This window comes from Cervus elaphus, chromosome X (assembly GCF_910594005.1).
Source record: "Cervus elaphus chromosome X, mCerEla1.1, whole genome shotgun sequence".
NCBI classification, from domain to species: Eukaryota; Metazoa; Chordata; class Mammalia; order Artiodactyla; family Cervidae; genus Cervus; species Cervus elaphus.
This window is the reverse complement of record NC_057848.1, coordinates 160,536,141-160,561,281: the sequence shown is the minus strand read 5'-3', so window position 1 is coordinate 160,561,281 and position 25,141 is coordinate 160,536,141. Positions and strand designations below refer to the sequence as shown.

General features: G+C 42.1%; 1 protein-coding gene and 1 pseudogene across 2 annotated transcripts in view; one reads left to right on the top strand and one right to left on the bottom strand.

Annotated features, from left to right (window-relative positions):
- PIR (pirin) overlaps nucleotides 1–22,826 on the bottom strand; it is a 103,823-nt gene extending 80,997 nt beyond the window's left edge. Inside the window, exons 1-3 of one of the 2 annotated variants that reach the window (XM_043896535.1) lie at nucleotides 22,540–22,825; nucleotides 21,078–21,208; nucleotides 12,062–12,154 (exon numbers count right to left, since the gene is read on the bottom strand). In XM_043896535.1, the coding sequence (XP_043752470.1) occupies nucleotides 12,062–12,154; nucleotides 21,078–21,170 (186 nt within the window). In that variant the 5' untranslated portion in view covers nucleotides 21,171–21,208; nucleotides 22,540–22,825. Of the gene's footprint in view, nucleotides 1–12,061; nucleotides 12,155–21,077; nucleotides 21,209–22,539 lie in introns of both variants that reach the window. The other variant, XM_043896536.1, reaches the window with a different exon arrangement.
- On the top strand, nucleotides 5,974–7,113 carry LOC122689802 (annotated as a pseudogene).
- Nucleotides 22,827–25,141: the final 2,315 nt, after the last annotated feature.

Genomic DNA, 25,141 nt, shown 5'->3' with positions numbered 1-25,141 from the left:
GAAGTGAGAGTATTACTTTGCACTTACAGGCAGGAAAATCAGGTCCCCGAACCGTGAAAGCTCTGGGTCCCACACTAAGTAACAGAGGAGTATGAGGTAGTCACAGTGTGAGGGTCTGTGTCACCGTGCAATCTTACTTCTAATGGTATTAATGTGTCACTGTACAGAAACACTCTCAGAGGTACAGAATGGAAACTTTGTTCCAGAAGTAGCAGCATGGAAGAGGGGCCAGGTGTGGGCCTGGATTAGATGAGCCCATCTGCCTTGTACGGACTGTGTGTGAGCTTGACAAGTCACCATTTCTTTGGCCTCTGTCTCCTCACCTGTAAAACGGGGAGCTAACAATTCCTGCTTTCAGGGTTGCTGGGAGGTAATGTAGAGAAAGCATGTGAAGCTTCTCATGAAACAGGTAGCTAATATTATTGCATGGCAAATTTCCTATGTGTTTAATCTTGTGTGGTCAGGCATTTCATTTGGAGTCTACTGATGGATAACGTTGATGACTCTTTGCTCTAGTGTTGAACATTTGGAAAAAGCTTTTTGTCTTATAATGGTCTATGCCAATTTATTCTAGACTTATTTTTAGTCTCCATGAAGAAGCATTATTTTATATTTGGTAACATAAAAGAATGTTTAATGACTAGTTTATAGTCTTTATTATATCCCCTTGAATTTGTCTACTTAAGAACTCTAGGAATGTAGTCTTTCAGACATGAATGGTTTCTGTCTATAACTGTAATCGGGTAGGAGTGGGGCAGATGGGGAAATTTGTTGGGAATTTATTTGGACTACTTTCGAAGAACATTTCCATTAAACTGCCACTTTCCCTCATGTGACCTATGCTGGGAAACTGTCGTGGGTGCCGCGGGATATCAGCGGCATTCCCAGCTTCCACCCAGTAGATGGCAGTAGCACCCCCTGTCGCATGACCAGCACGGCCTCCAGAAAGTGCCGCAAGACTCTGGGTGAGCAAAATCACCCCTAGTGTGAGAAGCACTGGCACAGTCTAAAAACCAGACGTTTAGACTAAAGATGGTTCTAATTTCAAAATGACTGCATTAACCTGGGAGCTTCAGGATATCAATATTGGCCTTTCATTCATAACTAGAGATCCAGTTTGGCTTTGAAGACCTTCTCCAATGATGGCCCAACCTACAGCTTTAGATGGTGCCCTGCCCTACACATCCAATTTTTAATTCTACCTAAACTAATCCCTGATTTTAGTTTATCCCCATACTACGCCCTGTACTTTTTCCTCTGCTGTCCAGTCATCTAACTTATCATACAGTTTTACTAAATGGCCAAACTTTTCCTGAAGCCCTCCCAGACCTGTTAGAAATGCTAGCTTCTCCCTCTGAACATGAAACTTCAGGCACTGGACCACTCGTGTTTCTCCTTAATTATTTTCTCACTTTCTTGCAAACTGGAAGTCCTCTGCCCCGACTTCTAAACTCATTTGTGTGCTTCCATGTGCACATACACACACAATTTTAATTTCCTTTTGGACAGGGAACATACTGTAGAGGAGAAAGTTATGTTTTTTAATTTGAACCCCTATTTTAAATTTCATGGGTACCTCTAAAGGTACACAAATATTTCCTAGAAAAAGCTTCCCTAAGATCACACCCTCCCTTCCACTCTGACATACATTATTAGCTTATCTGATTGACCAGAATAGAACACAAACCAGGCTGATTTTATGTGGCAGGGGCAGACCCACAAGAGTTCCTGGACAGCAAGTGAGCATCAGGTCCTTCACTAACCACAAGAGCACTGTTTAATCTTCAAATACAGCAAGTGAAGAGGGAACTTCAAAAATATCAATATTTGAAATAACCAATACATATGGTTCAAAATTCTAATGACACAAAGAGAAAAAGAGGGTTAGAATGAAAATTAATTCTTTCCCACTCTCCCTCACCACCAGTAACCTTCTCCGGAAGGTACATTACCAGCTTCTTGGTTATTCTTTCAGAGATAATCTAGGCATACCCAAGAATCAAAGTATAAGTGAAAATCACTTACATGTTGTCCATCAAGACATGAGTGGATAAACAAAACGTGACATAGCCATATAATGGACTATTAGCCATTAAAAAGAATAAGGTTCTGATATGGACTACAATAGATGAACTTTGAAAACATGCTGAGTGAAAGAAGCCAGTCACAAAAGACCACCTATTGTATGATATGATTCCTTTTATATGAAGTGTCTAGAATAGGCAAATTCATAGAAACACAGTGTGGTTGCCAGAGGTCTGGGGAAGTGGTAATACGGAGTGACTACAAATGGGTAAGGGCTGTCTTCTGGGGGGTGATGAAAACAGCTGGAGTCAGTGGCGATACCTGTACGATCTTATGAATATACTGCTGCTGCTGCTTAGTCACTAAGTCATGTCAGATTCTTTGCAACCCCATGGACTGTAGCCCACCAGGCTCCTCTGTCCACGCAATTTCCCAGGCAAGAATACTGGAGTGGCTTGCCATTTCCTTCTCCAGTAGATCTTCCCGACCCAAGGATTGAACCTGGGTCTCCTGCATTGGCAGGATTCTTTACTTCTGAGCCACCTGGGAAGCTTAGGAACATATAAGTCACTAAATTAGTATCTGTCATTATATGTTCATTTTCTAACAACCATCTTCTTCTATTATTGCTATGTGAATTTTGTGATTTTGTTTTCTTCGCATCAGTGTAGTCTGTGGAAGTCACCATCCACTCAAATAATCCATCTTCCACACAATAAATAATAAACCATTTTTTTAAAAAAGAATAAAGGTATAGTCTTTGCTCTTTATACAAATCCTACATTATGCCGTAACAATTTTGTACCTCGCCTCTGCCACTTTCCAACTATCACAGAGATTATTCCTTATCAGAACCTATCAAGCTATGTCATTCTTCTAACAGCTGGGTTGTATGTTACTGTATGGACACATCCAAGTAAACCACTAATTCTCAACTGGGGACAATGTGGCGGCCCCCCTGCCCAAAGCACACAGTCGGTAGTATCCAGAGACGTGTTTTGTTGTCACCACTGGAGGTAAACAGGTACTATTAGTATCTAGTGAGAAGAGGATGGGATGCTGCTAAACATCCAAAAATGCCCAGCTCCCCCTCCCTCCCACGACAAAGAATGATCCATCCAAAATATCAGTAGTACCAAGGGTGATGAACCTCCATTTAAACAGACCATGATTCATGAAAATTTAAATTATTTATAATATCTGCTTTTACAATGTTGCATAATATTCCAACTTCCAGATATATAATAATTTCCTGATATATAATCTCCACATATATAATCACTCCCCTTTATTTTATTTTATTTTATTTTTTATTAGTTGGAGGCTAATTACTTCACAACACTTCAGTGGGTTTTGTCATACATTGATATGAATCAGTCCCCTTTATTTTAGATACTTTGTTTCTTTTTTAAAACTTTTTAATATTGCACTGGAAGAAACACTTGTATAACAAGCCTCTGTTCTCACATTGGGCTTTTTTTTTTTTTTTTTAAGGAAATTATTAGATTCCTGTAAGTAAGGTAACTGGGTTAAAGGAGAATATGTTTTTGTCCTGGAATTATATGGGGCTCTTATTGTTATTATGAATGGGATTCCCCCACATTATATCTAGTAATTGCCTTTGTGCAGGAAAGTGGGTGGCTTTCACAGTTATTTTCTATCCAGCCATTTACTTTCTTTTTCTCTTTGTCTGTACCATGTGGCATGTGGGACCTAAGTTCCCCAAACAGGGTTTGAACCAGTGCACCCTGCATTGGAAGGCGGAGTCTTAAGCACTGGACCACCAGGGAAGTCCATATCTGGCCATTTAAGTAAGACACTTTTGGTTGATGTTCTTAGCATGGCAGTGCCAAGGGGTATCCGTGGAATGAGGGAAGATTTTAGTATCCTTTCTATAATCTATTAGCGTCACCCTCAATTCATGCCAAGTAAACATATGCACTAACATCCACCCATGTGCTGAGCTGTGACCATAATTTCCTCCTCCAATCACATCACCACCCAAAGCTGGATGCAGCCACCATGGGGTTTCCTTTAGTAGCATATTACCCACAAGAATTTGTTCTCTCCTCCTTTCCAATAGGTATAACTCTTATTAATGGCCTCAAAGCTTCCAGAACCATATTCAATCATGATAGTGCTGGTAGACATTCTCATCTTTTTTCTCACAGTGTCAGGAACTTGTCAACACCGCCATATTAAGAGATGACAGAGGATGTTCCTTGAACAATAGAGTCTCTCTGATGTTCAGAAAATATCCTTCTTTCCTAGTTTTCCTATTTTTTTCTTTCCAGAATAGATTTTGAATTCAACTCTTTTTTTTTTTCCAGCTTTGATTCAACAATGGTATGCTTTGGGTTTAAAAGTACAATGAGTTAGTAAAAACAGACTGTGTAGGAGACAGGAGGTTTGGATCCAGCTGTAAGTCTTAGGTATGAATCACCAGAACCCTACCCTTCCTCTCGGGATATTGTTCAGGGGTTGCATGCAAACGCCACTGGCTGCCAACCAGTAAACGTAAGTGTGGCTTTTCTGATGGGCACACCCTTGGAAATAGAGCAGGTCTGTTCTCCTGAACAAGATCAAAGAACCTGCTAAGGCTTGTAGTAAAAAACGTGATAAAACATTTCTAAGCCCAGCTAAGGAAACAATGGACCAGACCATCCTAAAACAGCCCTGCGAAGCAGGCAGGACAGTTACTCCTAACCATCCTTCAATTGAAGCAGGCGTGACCAACAGCATTGGTTTCTCCAGGACCAAGGGGTTCCCGGGAACACAGTTCTTTCAGTGCTTAAAAACTGGAAAAGTCCCAAGGCTATAATTTAAAGGCACAAAATGTGTTTCTTCTCAGGGCAGGCGAAGGGTTCATTAACGGTATGTGAACTTGAAGTACTTCTCTTTCAGGCAAAACTAAACCTGGGCAGGATGTGGATTAAAAAGGAAGAGTGCTGTGCATTTTTTCAGATGGTTCTTTGTTTCTGACCATTTAGAGTTGCCCTAAACAAATCAAGATATCAGGCCAGACCAGAAATAGGTAAGTGGAAAATCATTCCACCCTTTACCACAAGCCTTTTCAAAACAATGCTTCCTGGAGTACAAACTCCAGGCAGGAAATACTGCATACATTTTCCCCTTTGTCTTGGGACCACCAGCTGTGCCTTCTCCTCCAGGGTCTTCCTTCTTCCTAAAGTTTTCTGCAAGTTTTTAACAGAAAATACCTCACTATCCAAAGTGAAGAGTTAAATTTTAGAAAATAATTAGGCATTAACTCAATAAAATCAGGTTCTTGCTCTTGGCTCACAGTTATATTTCTTGAATAAAGAAGATGTGGTATACACACACACACACATATAAATACACAATGGAATACTACTCAGCCATAAAAAAGGAATGAAATAATGCCATTTTTGCAGCAACACAGATGCAACTAGAGATTATCATACTAAGTCAGTCAGGAAGAGAAAGACAAATACCACATGATATCACTTTTATGTGGAATCTAAAATATGACACAAATGAACTTATCTACTCCTGCAGTGGAAGCATGGAGTCCTAACCACCAGAAGGCCATGAATTCCCTGTAGATTTCTGAAGTTTATATTAAAAGACAGCTAAAACTTGGGTTACCTACACTTTGGCGGGAAACTTGAGGGAAACAGTTGATTCTACTTATTCACAGTAGTGATATTCTGTTTCTGCTTATTTAACTTATATGCAGAGTACAGATGTGGGAAGATGGTGGGCCTGGCGTCCTGAGGTGCACGGGTCATGGTGCTCTTTAGCCCACCCGCGTCCCACCTCCCGGGGTTGCGCTCAGTCCACCCCCCGACCACTCCCTTACTCCCCAGGGCCCCGCGTGTTGTGTTGCGGGGGCCAGCGCCCAAGCGGAACAGGAGAAGGCGGGAGAGCTCTTGGGGGTGCGAGGCGAGGAGCGACTGGCTGGGCAGCATGAGTCAGCAGCAGCCGGCATGGAAGCTGCCCAGCCTGCTTGTGGACCCGGCGGAGGAGACGGTGTGTGCCGCCACCATGACCCCATCAACGTGGAGCGCCTGCTGCCATCAAAAATAAGGATTAATTTAGAAGATAATGTACAATATGTGTCCATGAGAAAAGCACTAAAAGTGAAGAGACCTCGTTTTGATGTATCACTGGTTTATTTAACTCGAAAATTTATGGATCTTGTCAGATCTGCTCCTGGGGGCATTCTTGACTTAAATAAGTTTGCAGCAAAACTGGGAGTAGGAAAACAAAGAGTGTATGACATCACCAACGTCTTAGATGGAATCGACCTGGTTGAAAAGAAGTCTAAGAACAATATTCGATGGATAGGATCTGATTTTAGCAATTTTGGAGCAGTGCCCCCAACAGAATAAGCTGCAGGAGGAGCTGTCTGACTTATCAGTGATGGAAGATGCCCTGCTGCCGCTGCTAAGTCGCTTCAGTCGTGTCCAACTCTGCGACCCCATAGACGGCAGCCCACCAGGCTTCCCCATCCCTGGGATTCTCCAGGCAAGAAAGCTGGAGTGGGTTGCCATTTCCTTCTCCAATGCATGAAAGTGAAAAGTGAAAGTGAAGTCGCTCAGTCGTGTCCGACTCTCAGCAACCCCATGGACTGCAGCCTACCAGGCTCCTCCGTCCATGGGATTTTCCAGGCAAGAGTACCAGAGTGGGGTGCCGTTGCCTTCTCCGGAAGATGCCCTATATTACTTAATTAAGGATTGTGTTCAGCAGTTGTTTGAGTTAACAGATGACAAAGAAAATGAAAGACTAGCATATGTGACATATCAAGACATTCACAGGATCCAAGCTTTCCATGAACAGATTGTAACTGCAGTTAAAGCACCGGCAGAAACCAGACTGGATGTTCCAGCTCCCAGAGAGGATTCGATCATAGTACGTATCAAGAGCTCCAAAGGACCCACTGACATTTATTTATGTGAAGTGGAGCAGGGTTCCCACTCAATTAATAAGACGCCAGACAGCGTAGGGACCTCTTCATCCAAAAGCAAGCCTCCGGAGCACCTTCAACCTGATAAAGAAGAAAATTCTCCACAGCAAAGTGAAGAAGTGCTTGAAGTGACCAACTGATGGTGTTTGAGGTACCATGCACTGAGTCTCTTGGACTCCTGTGTGGACGAAGATCCTCAGAGCAATAAATTGTCCCTGCTATTTTCTCATGCTTGATAGCTGCAAGAAGGCCAGGAGCACCTCCAAGCACTTTGCTCCTCAGATTCCTGGATAATGATGGTTTCTGCATTCGAAAAGAGCTCTTTTTATAATTATTCACTGCTTTTTTGCCAGTGAAGAAGTCATCTTGCCTAGAGAAATTACTGAGTCACACGAATATCACTGAAACAGATGGACAGGCTGGGTGGACAGCTCCTCGTGGACTTTGCCCTTTGCTGCATGGAACACATGTCATTACAAAAGAAGTTGCCTTACACGGGTTCATGTCTGCATGGATGGGTGTGCGCACAAACCTGACGTGACATCTTTGTGCATATTTGTATAATGTCTAGATCACTTATGAAATATGTCTGAGTGAGACTTTTCACCCTTGTACAGCCAAAATAATGTAAATATGGAAAGTGACATATTCTCTAATCTCCATGGTATCTATAACTTATTAGAATCCTCTGAATGAGGGTTAGAGGAGAGTTTTTTCCCTAACTTCTACATGTAGAAGTACCATAAAATGTGTGTGCATTTAAAGTTTGTGGATTTAATGCAAGTATTTCAATATGATTTCCCAGTGCTAAAATTGGACTTCAGGCTCCCTACAGAGTCATTGTGTCCAAGCAGACTGGTGATGTGCCCCAAGCTTTGGGGACAAGTATAGAAATGCTATCAGCTCATGACTGAATTCCTTGCAAGACATTAATTCAGTCATGGTGACAGTTGGAAACTATTTTAACCGTTTTTGCAAGATTTTGTAATATGTTTCTGTACACAGCCTTGCTCTTCAACCAGAGGGGTTTATTTACGATGAGTCAGTGGTCCCCTGCCCTCTCTCCCACATTCCCGAGCACCTCGCTCTTTCTACCTCATCGGGTAAGGCATTACCACTCTGTGCCTCGGTTTACTCAGTAGTTTACCATTAGACTGTGAGCTCCTTGAGGGACTTTGTCTTAATCATTGTTAAGCCCAGCGCCTTGTGCCACTCCTGGCAATTGAAAAGCACTTGATAAATGTTTGAACAAATCAGGTGAGTGAGTGAGTGAATGGTAGAATTAGACTGATAATACTTGGCTCATACAAGATTCTTATATCGTTCAGATTCATATTGTAAACTTCTCTCATTTTCAAAGAAAGAATTGAAGCAACGTGAGATTAGGACCATGTAGAATAGAGTTAGCATAGGAATCAAAAATCAACATGCTGGAAAATCATGCCAAGTATTTAGGATTCGCACACCTCCAAGCTCCAGTGGCTTTTGTCCTTCAGCTGAACACCAACCTCCTCCCTCCTCACAGTCCCTACCGGCTGCCTCTGCAGGCCTTAGCCACGAGGCAGAAGTTGTGTGTATAGGTCAAGTGCTCCGCGGAGGATTCCAGGCTCTGCATTGTAGATTTGGCAGCTGTCAGTTACGTGTGATGGCTAAACATGGTAGTGGATGAGGCCACCTAATAAGAGGGTACCAGCAGGAGAAGAGGAAAGGGCCGTTGGCATTTATTTTAAGGGGAGGTACCCACTCCAGTTTCTTGCCTGGAGATTTCCATGGGGTCACTGAGTTGGACGTGACTGATCGACTTAACACTTTCACTTTCACCAAAGAAAAAGCCTTCCAAGAGAGAAAAAAGAGAGGAGAAGGGAAAAAAAGTCTGAAGAAGGTGGTGTCCCCAAAACCCACAAAGGAAGTATGGCCACAGGTGACAGCGTTGTTTCTAAGCAGCAGTTCCTTACTTGTGAAATGTGACAAGTGTTCTACTTTGCAAATCGTTCTGAGAGTAAAAGGAGATCGTGTAAACGAAAGCCCTCTGTAAACTATAGACATGTTACATAAATGAATCTTTTTCATAAAAAAAAAAATACATGCAGAGTACATCATGAGAAACGCTGGGCTGGATGAAGCACAAGCTGGAATCAAGATTGCCAGGAGAAATATCAACAACCTCAGATATGCAGATGACACCACCCTTATGGCAGAAAGTGAAGAAGAACTAAAGAGCCTCTTTATGAAAGTGAAAGAGGAGAGTGAAAAAGTTGGCTTAAAGCTCAACACTCAGAAAACTAAGATCATGGCATCTGGTCCCATCACTTCATGGCAAACAGATGGGAAACAGTGTGAACCAGTGAGAGACTTTGCTTTCTTGGGCTCCAAAATCACTGCAGATGGTGAGTGCAGCCATGAAATTAAAAGATGCTTGCTTCAACCTAGACAGCATATTAAAAAGCAAAGACATTACTTTGCCAACAAAGGTCCGTCTAGTCAAAGCTATGGTTTTTCCAGTAGTCATGTATGGATGTGAGAGTTGGATTATAAAGAAAGCTGAGCGCCAAAGAATTGATGCTTTTGAACTGTGGTGTTGGAGAAGACTCTTGAGAGTCCCTTGAACTGCAAGGAGATCCAACTAGTCAATCCTAAAGGAAATCAGTCCTGAATATTCATTGGAAGGACTGATGCTGAAGCTAAAGCTCCAATACTTTGGCCACCTGATGCAAAGAACTGACTCATTGGAAAAGACCCTGATGCTGGGAAAGACTGAAGGCAGAAGAAGGGGATGACAGAGGATGAGATGGTTGGATGGCATCACTGACTCGATGGACATGAGTTTGAGTAAATTCTGGGAGTTGGTGATGGACAGGGAGGCCTGGCATGCTGCAGTCCATGGGGTCGCAGAGTCAGACATGACTGAGCGACTGAACTGAACTGAACTGATGTTCTATTAAGTTGCCACGATCACAGAGTGAGCCAATACTGAACTATTGCTCCGGGGGAAGTACAAGGTTAGGTTCCTGCAAGCCTCCATTCACAATCAAGAATCAATACGTAACCTTCTGTTATGTGTGCTTCTGTTTAAAGACACCTTATTGACTATATATTATTGACTGATTAACACTGAACTCAGAGCCAACAGCACTACATCTCAGGCCTGAGGAAGTTTCTCCAACACATACTTTCTCCAAAAGGCACCTTACAGCCGTCTTGCACTTAGGAACACTGAACAGCACTTCACTATGCCTGGGGGCATTGAAAACAGCAAGGTCACCAACAAAAAGCACAAAATGTGGCACTAAATTGGCCTCAGGAAGGACATTTGTTTGCAGTAGGAGAGTTGAAGCAAGAAAGCAGAGCATTGTCTTGTTCACCCTCAGCCGGGAGCACATGCATGCCCACAAATGATGGTGCGAGCACCACAGTTATAAATAAATTTAGTGAGTAGGTGAATTCGCTGATCCAGAATCCACAGATGATGAGGATTGCCTGTAATAACAAATACACTTTTATGGAAAATTCTTACTCAGAAGAGTCAAACACCAATATTCTACCACTGAACCCTTTCCCAGAGTAGTTTAACATGGAGCACCTTACAACTTATAAACTGTCATTTAGAAAGGAATTAAATCTCGTTTCTGTAATGGATAAGAAAGTGATGGGTTTCATCATTTTATTTAATGTATTTATCATCTTCAGCAAAATCCATCTCTTTTTATTATTCAATTAAATTCAGCCAAGCAAGACACAATCTCCACCAGGAGAACATGGAGATGGGCGGGATGATATGAGGTTAAGAAACTTACAATTCTCTTGGGTGTGGGAGGGGAGGTTCAGAAAATTCATCTTAATACAAGTGGAATATGATCAAGGCCACCATAAAGATCTAAAATGTATGAGACTAGAAAAAATCTAATGCTATGGAGGCCACATGAAAGAGAAAGGGTTTCCTCTTGGGACTGTCTGGAAGATATGAAGGAGATGGTTAAGAAATGAAAAGATCTTGAAGGATTAGTAAAATGGCAGCTGGAGCTGTGGGATGGGGTGTTGAGAATGTCTTGATACCAGAAGCAGAAGAGCACAGTAGGGAGACCTCTGAGATCTGGGTCAGAACTCAGCACACCTGTAGGGGAGGAGGAAGGCATGGTTTCCATTATTGCTGTAAAGCAAGGCACAGTGGCCCTGAAGTGATCACAGAGAAGAGAAGTGGAAGGCAAATGGCTAAGTGAGGAAGGGAAATCCATCCAATGATCTTAATCCTTCATACTGTTTTCAGAAGCTTCTAGGTTTATTCTATTTTCACACTGCAGTGTTTAACTCTTTACCCGTTCATCTTTCACCTCCTTAACTAGACAATATCCTAGATGTAAGCTTCCCTGGTGGCTCAGCTGGTAAAGATTCTGCCTGCAATGCAGGAGACCTGGGTTCAATTCCTGGGTTGGGAAGATCCCTTGAAGAAGGGAATGGCTACCCACTCCAGTATTCTGGCCTGAAGAAGTCCATGGACTGTATAGTCCGTGGGGTTGCAAAGAGTCAGACATAACTGAGTGACTCTCACTTTCAAGCAGCGGTCATGCCTCATTCTTCCTCATTTTTTCTTAGCTTCCCTCCCTCTGCCTCTGTCCTCTCTCCCTAATACATACACACACAAACATACACACACACACCCCCTAACATACAAAAGATAACCTGAACCGTGGCTTCATGTCACCACACATCAATAAATATTTATTCATTCAGTAATGGGCTTGACAAACACACTAAGCCCTGGTCTGTTTTCCTCAGGGAGGAGATGACTAAACTTTGTTAGGAACTGTCCCTACATTTTCCCTGCAATACATGTGTCAGAAAGATTCCCTGGAGAAGGGAATGGCAACTCACTCCAGTATTCTCACCTGAAGAATTGCATGGACAATAAAAAACAGATATTATTAATACAATTCTATTAACAGCCAGTCTATAGCCAGGAACTTATTGATTAACTTTGGCCTATTATTTATTGCTTCTAAATTTGAATTTTCTATTAGAACAGAGTATTAATTTTAAGAACAGAGGTAAATTTTAAAATACTCACTTTTGCAGTCAAACTGTTTTACTTACTGTTTCAAAACCTCGGTGTGGGTGATCAGGAAATCCACCTGGTCTACCGCCTTTAAATTCATCAAATAGTAAAAATGGATCCAGATTTTTTAACTGAAATAAAAATAAAACCCAGCAGATTAGATGTGCCTTTTAAATCACACTACTTGGGGCTACATTCATAAACAGAGCTAATGAATCTCATTAAAAATGACTTGGCTAATAAGCAACTTTTTGCAATACAAAATGCTTTCAGGAAAGAACTCCTTTTACACACACACACACACACACACACACACACACACACACACACACAGATTCACTAAGTTAAACAGTTGACATTTTATGAGAAGTGGACAAATGATTCATGATCATCTAAGATCTAAGTAGTCAAGCACAAACAAGATACAGTCCAAAAAGATTCATAATCTCATGGGGGAACACACTAGAACATCAATTACTGTGCTATGATGATAAATGCTCTGGAGGAAGTTAACATATAGGAGAGTGGGGAGACATTAGAGCAGGTTCAACCAGGGAGGTGTCACTTGAGCTGAGTCTTGAAGTACATATATGTAGAAGTTAATCAAGAAGCAGGAGAAGGAAGACTATTCTAAATAAAAGAGCAGAGAAGCAGCTTGGTAAGATTGAAAACCTGTGAGGAAACTACTCTTGTCAAGCAAAAAATGCAGATGGGCTGAGGACAGAGGTCAAATCATAAAGGAGTTTGTGTTTTATCCTGAAGGTGATGGATTTAATCAGGTTGAGATGATAAGATCTAGAAAGACCATTCTAGCATATATGTGGAAGATGGTCTGGAAAAGGAAGAGATGGGAGGCAAAGAGTATTTAGAAGGTGCTTTCAACAGTCTAGCTCAGTTGGTAAAGAATTCGCCTGCAATGCAGAAGACCCCCAGTTCAATTTGTGGGTCAGGAAGATCCATTGAAGAAGGGATAGCTACCCACTCCAGAATTCTTGGGCTTCCCTGGTGGCTCAGCTGGTAAAAAATCCACCTGCAATGTGGGAGACCTGGGTTCAATCCCTGGGTTGGGAAGATCCCCTGGAGAAGGGAAAGGCTACCCACTCCAGTATTCTGGCCTGTAGAATTCCATGGACTGTATAATCCATGGGGTCACAAAGAGTCAGACATGACTGAGCGACATTCACTTTCACTTTTCAACAGTCTGGGCAACAACAAAGGCCAGGTCTAAGGCAATGGCAGTAGTGATGGATAATGGGAAAAAGGAAGAGCATTAGATCACTTCCAAATTTCTAGCTATGGGGCCTGGGAGGGTGGTAAGGCCATCCAGAAATACAAGAAACGTAACAGAAGAGGGACCCTTGAAGTAGGCATGGTGACTTCATTCTAGATCACATTGAGTTTGAGATATGTATATAAATGATATAAACAGTACTATGAATATTCAGTGTCTAGTATATTGTGCAAAACCTAGACAGCAAAGGAAGATAAATCTTGAGCCCAATTGAGAGGCAAAAGCAGAGCTCGCTGTCATCAGCGTATCTTTATGGTCACCTTGGTTATCCTTGGCCATTTGCTATTCTACACAAATTTTAGAAAATATCTACAAACAAAAATGTTGGACTTTTGGTTGGAACTGCTTTGAATGTATGGATCAATTTGGGGAGAAATGATATTTATATAGTATTGAGTTTTCCTATTCATAAACATGGTTACTTCCATTTATTTAGGTCTTTGAAATGTCTTTCAATAAGATTTATAATTTTCTCCATACAGATTTTGCATATATCAAATTCTGACTAACATACATTTTATGGTATTATAAATAATATATTTGAGATATAATTGACACATATTAGTTTCAGATGTACAAGGTAATGATTTGATATTTGTAAATACTGTGAAATGATCACACACTACCATCTATCCCTATAAACAAGTACGAAAAAATGAATATTTTTAAACAGTCTGCTGCTAGGGATCAAAAATGCAAATAGAAGGACTTCCCTGGTGGTCTAGCATTTAAGACTTCACACTTCTACCACAGGAGACACAGGTTCAATTCCTTGTCATAAACTAAGATCCTACATGCCATATGGCATGGCAAAAAATAAAATAAAAAAACTTTAAACAGAAGTGTGACTAGAAAGGTGATTTTGAACACTGCTAAGCTCTTATTGATTTTAATAATTCATCTGTAGCTTCTGTTGGATTTTCTTTGCAGACATTCATATCACCAGTATATTTTTTATTTATTTTAATTGGAGGCTAATTACTTTACAATACTGTGGTGGTTTTTGCCATACATTCACATGAATCAGCCATGGATGTACATGTGTTCCCCATCCTGACCCTCCCTCCCATCTCCCTCCCCATCCCATCCCTGAGGGTGTCATCCCAGTGCACCAGCCCTGAGCACCCTGTCTCATGCATTGAACCTGGACTGGCCATCTGCTTCACATATGATAATATACATGTTTCAATGCTATTCTCTCAAATCATCCCACCCTCGCCTTCTCCCACAAAGTCCAAAAGTCTGTTCTTTACATCTGTCTTTTTTTTTGCTGTCTTGCATATAGGGTCATCGTTACCATCTTTCTAAATTCCATATATATGCGTTAATATACTGTATTGGTGTTTTTCTTTCAGACTTACTTCGCTCAGTATAATAGGCTCCAGTTTCATCCACCTCATTAAAACTGATTCAAATGCATTCTTTTTAATAGCTGAGTAATATTCCACTGTGTATATGTACCACAGCTTCCTTATCCATTCATCTGCCGATGGACATCTAGGTTGCTTCCATGTCCTGGCTATTGTAAACACTGCTGCAATGAACATTTCATCAGTATATTTTATCAATAAGCTTTTGGCCAACAGTTTACAAAGTACTGGGTTGGCAAAAAAGTTCTTTTGGTGTTTTCCACACCATCTTGCCACTCAGTTCAGTTCAGTCGCTCAGTCGTGTCCAACTCTTTGCAACTCCATGAACTGCAGCATACCAGGCTTCCCTGCCCATCATCAACTCCCAGAACTTGCTCAGACTCATGTCTATCGAGTCAGTGATGTCATCCAACCATCTCATCCTCTGTTGTCCCCTTCCCCTCCTGACTTCAATCTTTCCCATCATCAGGGTCTTTTCCAATGAGTCAGTTCTTTGCATCAGGTGGCCAAAATATTGCAGCTTCAGCATCAGTCCTTCCAATGAGTATTCAGTACTGATTTCCTTTAGGATTGACTGGTTTGATCTCTCTGCAGTCCAAAGGACTCTCAAGATTCTTCACCACAGTTCAAAAGCATCGATTCTTTGGCACTGTTTTCTTTATGGTCCAACTCTCAAGGGAAAAACCATAGCTTTGACTAGACAGACCTTTGTTGGCAAAGTAATGTCTCTGCTTTTTAATAATACTGTCTAGGTTGGTTATAGCTTTTCTTCCAGGGACCAAGCATCTTAATTTCACAGCTACAGTCACCATCTGCAGTGATCTTGGAGCCCAAGAAAATAAAAGTCTCTCACTGTTTCCATTGTTTCCCCATCTATTTGCCATGAAGTTATGGGACCAGATGTCATGATCTTAGTTTTTTGAATGTTGAGTTTTAAGCCAAATTTTTCACTCTCTGCTTTCCCTTTCATCAAAAGGCTCTTTAGTTCTTCTTCTCTTTCTGCCATAAGGGTGGTGTCATCTGCATACATGAGGTTGTTGATATTTCTCCCGGCAATCTTGATTACAGCTTGTGCTTCATCCAGGCATTTTGCATGACATACTCTGCATATAAGTTAAATAAGCAAGGTGACAATATAAAGCCTTGACGTACTCCCTTCCCAATCTGAAACAAGTCTGTTGTTCAATGTCTGGTTCTAACCATTGCTTCTTGACCTGCATACAGATTTCTCAAGAGGCAGGTAAGGTGGTCTGGTATTCCCATCTAAGAATTTTCCAGAATTTGTGGTGATTCACACAGTCAAAGGCTTGGACATAGTCAATAAAGCAGAAGTAGATATTTTTCTGGAACTCTCTTGCTTTTTCGATGATCCAGTGGATGTTGGCAATTTGATCTCTGGTTCCTCTGCCTTTTCTAAATCCAGCTTGAACATCTAGAAGTTCTCAGAAGATCTTACCACTACAACTCACTGAAGGCTCAGGTGACCATTAGCATTTTTTCAGTTCAGTTGCTCAGTCGTGTCCAACTCTTTGTGACTCCATGGACTGCAGCACACCAGGCTTCCCTACCCATCATCAACTCCCAGAACTTGCTCAGACTCATGTCTATTGAGTTGGTGATGCCATCCAACCATCTCATCCTCTGTTGTCCCCTTCTCCTTCTGCCTTCAATCGTTCCCAGAACCAGGGTCTTTTCCAATGAGTCAGTTCTTCGCATCAGGTGGCCAAAATACTGTAGCTTCAGCTTCAGCATCAGTCCCTCCAATGAATATTCAGGACTGACTTCCTTTAGGATTGACTGGTTTGATCTCCTTGCAGTCCAAAGAAGTATGTACATTTACTACTGCACACTTAGTAGACTAAGTATGTATAAACATAAGTAATTTCTATAGGCACTGAGAAACCAAGATAATTGTGTGACCTACTTTATTGCAATATTTGCTTTATTGAAATGATGTGGAACTGAACCCCCAACATCCCTGAGGTATGCCTGCTTGAGAGTGGCCCAAGGAAAATCACATCAGAAAGGACTGCCTGGCAGAAAGAGGAGTGGGGCATAGAAACAAATGCAGATGAGTGATGGGTTTCCTTCCTGTTGGAAGCACACCCACCAACATGATGATATACAATCATTCCAATTATAGCCTGGCTACCCTGTCCATATACAGTATAATGGACGGTACCAGTCAGCCCAGTTCCATCTCTTGTTCACCATTCATCACCAAAACAATATTATAAACTCCTCTACCTCCATATTTACAGCAACAAGGAACGTGTCACCTAGAGCCACTGATATTAAACACTGTTGTAAATTCTACCCTACAATAGCTCTGTGCTCTAGTTTTTTTAATGAGATTTTATTTTCCACTGATACAGTCTTGGTGCAAAAAGTTTGAAAAGTAACCACCTTGAAATAAGTGATGTTTTCCTTCTCTGCTGATGGGGTCCATCTTTTGGCAAGCTGGCAGTGTGTGGAGTGCTAACAATATGGTAACAATCTAAATGTTTAGAAGTAGGGCCAGCATCAGCAAAATGTCTACAAAATAATGAATACTGGAGAGGGTGTAGAGAAAAGGGAACCCTCCTACACAGTTGGAGGGAATGCAAATTGATACAGTCACTATGGAGAACAGTGTGGAGGTTCCTTAGAAAACTAAAGATAGAGCTAACATATGATCCAGCAATCTCTTAGGAATATATCCAGTCAAAACTACTGTCCAAAAAGATACATGCATTCCTATGTTCATTGTAGCGCTATTCACAACAGCCAAGACATGGAAACAACCTAAATGTCCATCAACAGAGAAATGGATAAAGAAGATGTGGTATAGACACACACACACACACATATATACATACAATGGAGTATTACTCAGACATAAAAAAGAACGAAATAATGCCATTTGCAACAACGTGGATGGACCTAAAAATAATCATACTAAGTGAAATAAGTCAGAAAGAAAGACAAACACTGTATGATATCACTTAAATGTGGAATCTAAAATATGACACAAATGAACTTATCTACAAAACAAAAACAGAATCATGTACATTGAAACAGAGTGGTGGCTGCTGACAGAGAATGGGTTGGGGGAGAAATGGAGGAGGAGGTTGGGGTTAGCAGATAGAAACCTTTATATATAGGACGGATAAACAACAAGGTCCTCCTGTAGAGCACAGGGGACTATATTCAATATCCTATGATAAACCATAACGGAAAAGAATATTAAAAAAAGAATGTATATATATGTATGTGTATATATTATAACTGAATCACTTTGCCGTAGAAGAGTAATTAACACAAAATTGTAAGTCAACTATATGTCAATAAAATTTTTTCAAATATTTAAACAAAAAATTTAAAAGTTGGGCTAGGAATAAGAGAATAATGGGAATAATGGTATGCTCATACACTGGACTATGTCATAACTACTTAAATGGTATTTATGAAGAATTTATAAGAATGTGGGAGGTGCTTGGCTACCCTGTTAAATGAAAAACTAAGGACACAAAATTGTTTACACTGTACAACTAAAACATATAACTAAACAGAGGTAAAAGAAAACACTCTGTCTTAATAGTGATTAAACCAGGGTGATGGCATTAGGAATGATTCCTATTCACTTGTTTTTCCTTACAGTAGAGACACACCTGGAGCATGGTAAACCCTTTGAATTAGTAGAATGTGGGGGTCTCTAAAGCACAGGTTTTTCAGCCAGGGACTTTTAACTGGGCAAATTTTATATTTTACATATATCTATCCATAGATAGAATTCAGGGTGACTGTAAACTTGGCTGGGAACAAAAAACCCATCATTATTTTTACTAACTTCCAACTGAATTTTTTTTTCTTCTGAATTTTTCTTGTAGTAAAACAAACATAACATGAAATTTACCATTTTAACAATTTTAAAGCATAGAGTTCAGTGGCATTAAGTGCGCTCCTACTGCTGTGCAACAAGTCACCACCACCCATCTCCAGGCTGAAATGTAACATTTCCTTGAATTATGAATGCAGTCAAAGATTCACAGTAAGTTACCAGGACCTGTGACTTTGTCACCAATAGAAATCAAAGCTCTTTTCATATCACATCACAGTTGCTGTGTATTGAACTATGTTCCTGCTCCTCAAAGCTTTGAAATTAAGTGCTTATGAGAACTGCAACTACATCTTCTTACTGAATGTTACTAGAGTTATTTAAGTTACTAACTACAAATTTGTTTTTGCAATATTTTGCTAACTGTATTTCAATACAAAGATTTTCCTTTGTGTGTAATCCCATGTATTTTATACATTTTAAAAACATTATTCTGAGAAGGAATTTATAAAACAACATTCTGAGAGTGAACTGATGGATTTCAGCAGACTACCAAAGGGGTTCCTAAGACCAGAAAAATTAAGAACCCCTGAGCATATGTGTTTCTGACAGATGGAGTAATTAAAGTATTAGCTACCCTCAACATACAGTAATGGGTTACTGACAGGTGTTTGAATTCTTCTGCTGGCAATGTGGCCTAGAAGAATATGATACCACATCCATCTGCATCTTCCCAACATCCACTGTGCATTTAGCCCTTAGAATAATCTTGTTTGCCTGTATCCCTTTGAAAAACAATATTTGACGGACCTCAAAAGACATTCTCAGAGGAACAGGAAGCTAATGGTGGGAAGAGTATGAGAATATTAGAGCAGAATTTAAGAAGAGGAACAAACCAGCCTCACTTTTCAAAATTAATCCATTTCCCTAATATACTTCTCCTTTATTCAAAAAATATTTTTGGGAGATGCTCAACATCACTAAGTAGTAAAATGCAAATCAAAACCACACGGAGATATCACCTCACACCTGTCAGGATGGCTATTATAAAAAAAAAAAAAACAAGCAATGACAAGTGTTGGTGAGGATGTGGAGAAAGGGGAACCCTGCTACACTACTGGTTAGAATGTAAATTGGTACATCCACTATGGAGAACAGTATGCCAGTTCCACAAAAACATGGGAGTATAACTACCATGTCATCCAGCAATTCTACTTCTGGGTATTTATCCAAAGAACATGAAAATGCTAACTTGAAAAGCTGTATGCATCCCCATGTTCATTGCTGCATCATTTACAATAATCATGGAAAGAACCTAAGTGTTCAATGACAGATAAATGGATAAAGAAAATGTGGTGTATATGGGATACAATGGGATATTATTCTACTATAAAAAAAGAATGAAATCTTGCTGTGTGCAACAACATGGGTGGACCTTGAGGTCATTATGCTGAGTGAAATAAGTTAGACAAAGACAAATACTGTATGATCTCATTTATATGTGGAATTCAAAATCAAACAAAAAAAAAACAAGCTCATGGATGCAGAGAATAGATTGGAGGTTGCCAGATGTAGGGGGTAGATGTGACAGAAATGGATAAAGGGGGTCAAAACATACAAACTTTCAGTTATAAAATAAATGAGTCATGGGGAGGTAATGTACAGCACAGTGACTGTAGTTAATACTGTATTACATATTTGAAAGTTGCTAAGAGAGTAGATCTTAAAAGTTCTCATCATAAGAATAATATTATGGTGACAGATGTTAACTAGACTTGTGATCATTTTGCAATATATACAAATACTGAAGCTAATATTACCTGAAATTAATATCACCTGAAACTAATATTATATGTCAATTATACCTCAATAAAAAGAATTCTGCTTTTGGAATCTGGAGCTGGGCACTGTATTCTATGGATTAGAATCACCATTTCCTTCTTTTGCACATAAGATTTTCTTTTCTCCAAGTCCCATGTCCCCCAAAATTTTCAAATAAAACTGCTCTCTAATGTTGAAAGATGTCTGCCTGACCTACAATCACCTCCTCTGAGGGAAGCCCTCACTTAGCCCCCACCAACAGGTCCAAAGAGTCGGGTCTCAGCCTTCTCTCTAAGAACTCAAAATGCCTGGCAAATGGCTGACTGCCCCAGGGTAGAGACCTGACCCAAGAGGAGGCAATGGGATTCTCTCTCCTAGGAATTTGGGGTTGGGCCCCAGGATCTGTCCCTGGTGCTTTGACTGGTAGGCATGACTGGTAGGGGATCTAGCAGGTATGTATGGGCATGTGCACATGGAGGCTGACAGATCAACTCTGGATAGGATGTGGGTGTTCGGAGAGGGGCACAGACGTTTCAGTCAGGATCACTGGATCCACAGTACAGAAATCCCCTTGGGGTGGGGCTGGTCCCAAAGAGACCCCAATTGCTAAGTTTAGAGTTGGTTCCTATAGGCGCCCCACGGGGCAGCTCATGATTGCCTCATGCCCTTTCTTCCCAAGCTTACCCTCAGGGTCCCACCAGTCCCTTCTGCAAAAATAAAAAAAAAAGCATGAAACAGCCACCCAACCAGCATACCTCGGGTCTCCCGATGCTTCTGCGGACTCGCGCTCCAACTCCTTCCGACTGCTCCCGGCTGAGCACTGAGAGGGTAACCTTCTTGGAGGACATGGTGTCCAAGGTTAAAAAGCGAGTGTTCCGAGACTGAGCTGTAGAGGATGCAGGGTAAGAGAAGGGACAACAAAACAGAGAAGTCATCAAGGAGGGACCGACCACCCACAGACTATAAAATACAGGATGCGAAATTCACCCCACACCTTGCCCCAAATATTGCATTGGCCAAAAAGTTCATTTGGAGTTTTCCGCAAGACGTTACAGAAAAACCCAAATGAACTTTTTGGACTTTTTGGCCAGCCCAATATTAATAACTATAATTTTTCAATTGCTTACTCTGCACAAGACCTGGGCTAGATGCTTTCAAACAACACTAATGATGGTGGACGCCTGTGAGTGCTAAGGAGGTTCCCAGCACCCTACTAATGATTTACAGTGGTTATCTGGTGTAGTCCTAGGACCACCTTTGACCACAGTTAGTAATAACAGCTGCTGGGCATTTACTTAGAACCTGTAATGGGCACTTTACCTGCTTCACCTGTTGAAATCTCTGCCCCTACCTCTACCCCGTGTTGCCCCAGAAGGAAGCTGCTACCATGAGCTAAGAGAGATGTGGGTATCTCTTAGCTGAATGTGCAAGGATCTGGCACTGAAAGGGATCTTTGAGGGTCATCAAATTCAAAGACTCATCTATCCCTGAAGTTCAGGGTCAACTTAAGTGGCAAGAAATCTTTGAAGCTTTCTCTGAAGTCTTCCAGAGCACAGGAAACTCACGGAGGAGGTGCCCTTGACCATGCAATCTGTATTCTACTCAGGACCCCCAATTCAAAAGTGCTTCCTCTGAGTCTAAAGTCTACTCGAGGGCATATCACAAAACAAGTATAATTAATCCATTTTCCACTTCAAATGCTTGCAGACAATACACGCAATCCCTAAAGCTCTTCTGCAAATAACATATAATCCATTCCTTCAAAGTTTCCCACTCAAACCAAGATAGATATTTTAGCAAGAAGCACAGACTCTGGAGCCACACAGTCTGGGTCTGCATCCCACGTTCACCACGTATCAGCTGTGTGATCTGAGGCCAACTGCTAAGCCTCCCTGTTCCTCAGTTTTTCCACCTGTGAATAGGAGTAATAAGACAGCGTAGATTCTGCAAAAGAGTGTAGTCAGTGTCCTAAGAATGTGAGCTGCTGCTACTCAGAGCACTCAGCGCAGCAAAACCCTCCAGCCAGTCAAGGCTCACTCTAAATGTGCCCTCCCCTGGGCTGCCACCTCTAGTGAACTCAGTCCTCCACCTATGAGCATCTAGAAAGTATTTTACGTCCACCCCCCCCCCCGCCGCCCCCAATTTGGACTTTGTCTGGATCTTCCCAGACTCCTCCAATTAACTTCTATGCACGTGCACCACTGACGAGGTACTTACCAGATCTTAGTGCTCTGCAGAAAGAAAAGTCGTCATCGACTTGCACCAAACTGCAGAGGACTACTTAAGCATCTCTGGCCATCTCCCTAGGAGACTCCCCTGGGGGTCTAAAGCGGGCCAGAGAGGGCGGGGTCCGCGCCGCCCGGCCCCGCGGGCGCCAGGTACTCCAGCCGGGTGAAGGACGGCTACAGCAGCCCGTGCGGCGGCGGCGGCGGGGGGCGTGGAGAGGCGGGGCTCGGAGGGCGCCCCGCGGCTGCCTCACCGTGACTCAGCGCTTCGCTGCCAGTGGCCGCAGGGAGGCTGGAGGCGGGAGTCCACGGGTCTCGGAGGCCCTGGGCAAGGGCGATACTCCTTGATTGACAGTCCGCCGCCGCGCGGATCCCTTCACCCCGCCCCCCGCCACAGCTCCGCCCCAGCCTGCTCGGCAGCCCTTGTGATGGGCGGGAGGGGAAACATCACTAGGAGAGAGGAGCTCTGGGCCCTAGGAGGGGTGGATAGGCCTAGTAGGTGCTGTGTTCAGGCCAGAGGTCCCAACTGGACCTCCTCGGAAAACTTGTCTTTGCCTGGAGTCGGCTACCTCCATCGTTTCTTGGGCCTTGTGTGACCTTGGGCAGGTAGCTTAGCCTCTCTGTGCCTCGAGTGCCTCCACTGTAAAACGGACGTGGTGACGATAATACAATACAAGCTGATGGGTTGTGATGAGAATTAAAGCTGGGCAGGCCCTAAGCACTGCTCAGTTATTGCTTACATCAATAAGTTGACGGCTGTTCGCCCTTTACAGGGCGATGCAGAGTTGCAGAAGCCTCTACGGATTTCTATTCTGTAAACAGCAGAAAGCTCATTGCCTGCTTTTGAAGAAGGAAGGCGCCGGATAGTAAATATTTTCGACTTCGCACGTGTTCTCTGAGGCGGCTGAGGCAGTTGGCCTTTGTAGCAACAAGCCATCCAGAGACAGCATGTAGAATAAGTGTGTGTGGCTTCGTTTCAATAAAACATTAATTATGGCTGCTGACATTTTAATTTCATGGAATTTTCACTTATCATGAAGTGTTACTCCTCTCTTGATTTTTTATTTCAAGCACTTAAAAGTGTAAAAACCATTGTTAAGCTCACAGGCTCTAAAAAACAAGGTAGTGGCCTACACTTGGCTGCAGCCCTAGTTTAGGGACTGCTTTAACAGTCATGTAGAGGAAGGGCTTTTCCCCAGATTACTTACATGTCAACATCACTATGTCAACATTACCGGGGCTCAAATCACCACCTTACTCCGATGAGTCAAAGCTAAATGAGATAATATACAAGAACATTAAAAGTGCCATGAAATAATCTTGCTGCTCATCTTCATTATATTTAACCTTTGCACCCGTCTCCAAAGAAAACAGAAGCAGGGACTCTCTATCTGGCACTTGGCAGTCTTTGGTAAATACTTCTGCATTCCCTACCAAATAGTTCAACGTGTAGCCAATTGCCTGAGCCTGAAACCCAAGCCATCATTTGTCCACCTTGAAATCCTGTGGATTCTGCTCCTATTATCTCGTAAATATGTCCAGTGCTTCCCACCATCAATCTTCTTTGGTAGTCAAACCATTCTCTAAGTCGCAGGGAAATGAACTAACCACCTAAAACCTTCCTTGCCCTCAAAAGAAAATCCTGTGATGTCTTTAACACAGCCTCACCTTCAGCATGCTGATACTTGCTCAAGGATAAACATACACACACAGAGGTGGCCCCTCTTTCCCTTATGCTGAACTTTTTAAGGTTCTCGAATGTGCGTTCAGTCTTTTGTCGACTTGCTGTGCCTCTGCCTGGAACCTTCTTTCTCCTTGATCTGGCTCATCGCCATTCATCTTTTAGCTCTCAGTTTCCACATCACTCCCTCTAGGAAACCTTGCCTGTCTGTTCTGTCAAATCCAGGTGAGATGTTTGACCTGGTAAGCATGACGACTACACATTGTTATCACGATTACACATTGTTGATCAATTATTGGTTCTCCTCCTTTGGAAGAGTCTATTTTCCTAAGATGGTTCCAACAGTATCTCCCACATACACATCTTCTTCTTCAGTGTGACCTTGACACTCACCCCACCATCACGAGCGGCGTTTACTTTTCTTCCTCCTAAGTCTAGGCAGGGCCTGTGGCTGCTTTGATGGATGGAATACACTGGAAGGGACAGTGCCAGTTCTAGGTGTGGCTCTGAAGTAGCCTGGCAGCTTCTGCTTCCTGCCTTCTGGAAGTCAGTTGCCTTGTAAAAGGAGTGATGACTCTGAGACCAGCATTCTGGAAGAAGCCCACGCCACATGGAGGAGTGGTCTTGGAAGAAGAAACGCCATGTGAGGAAGGAGACAGAGGCCAAGGACACTGTGGCGCCAGATATATAGACAAGCCATCTAGGAAGTGGCTCTTCCAGGCCCAGCTGCCATCGCTGACTCCATATGTCTAAGACACGAACACTTAACTGCGTTCTTCCCAACTTTCAGACCCACAAACTTGTGAGCAGATAAACATGGTTGTTTCAAGCCACTCAGTTTCCAGATTATTTGTTTCATGATGACAGATAACTGAAAAATATGCTTTGATGCAAGAAAAGAGATGTGGCGGAT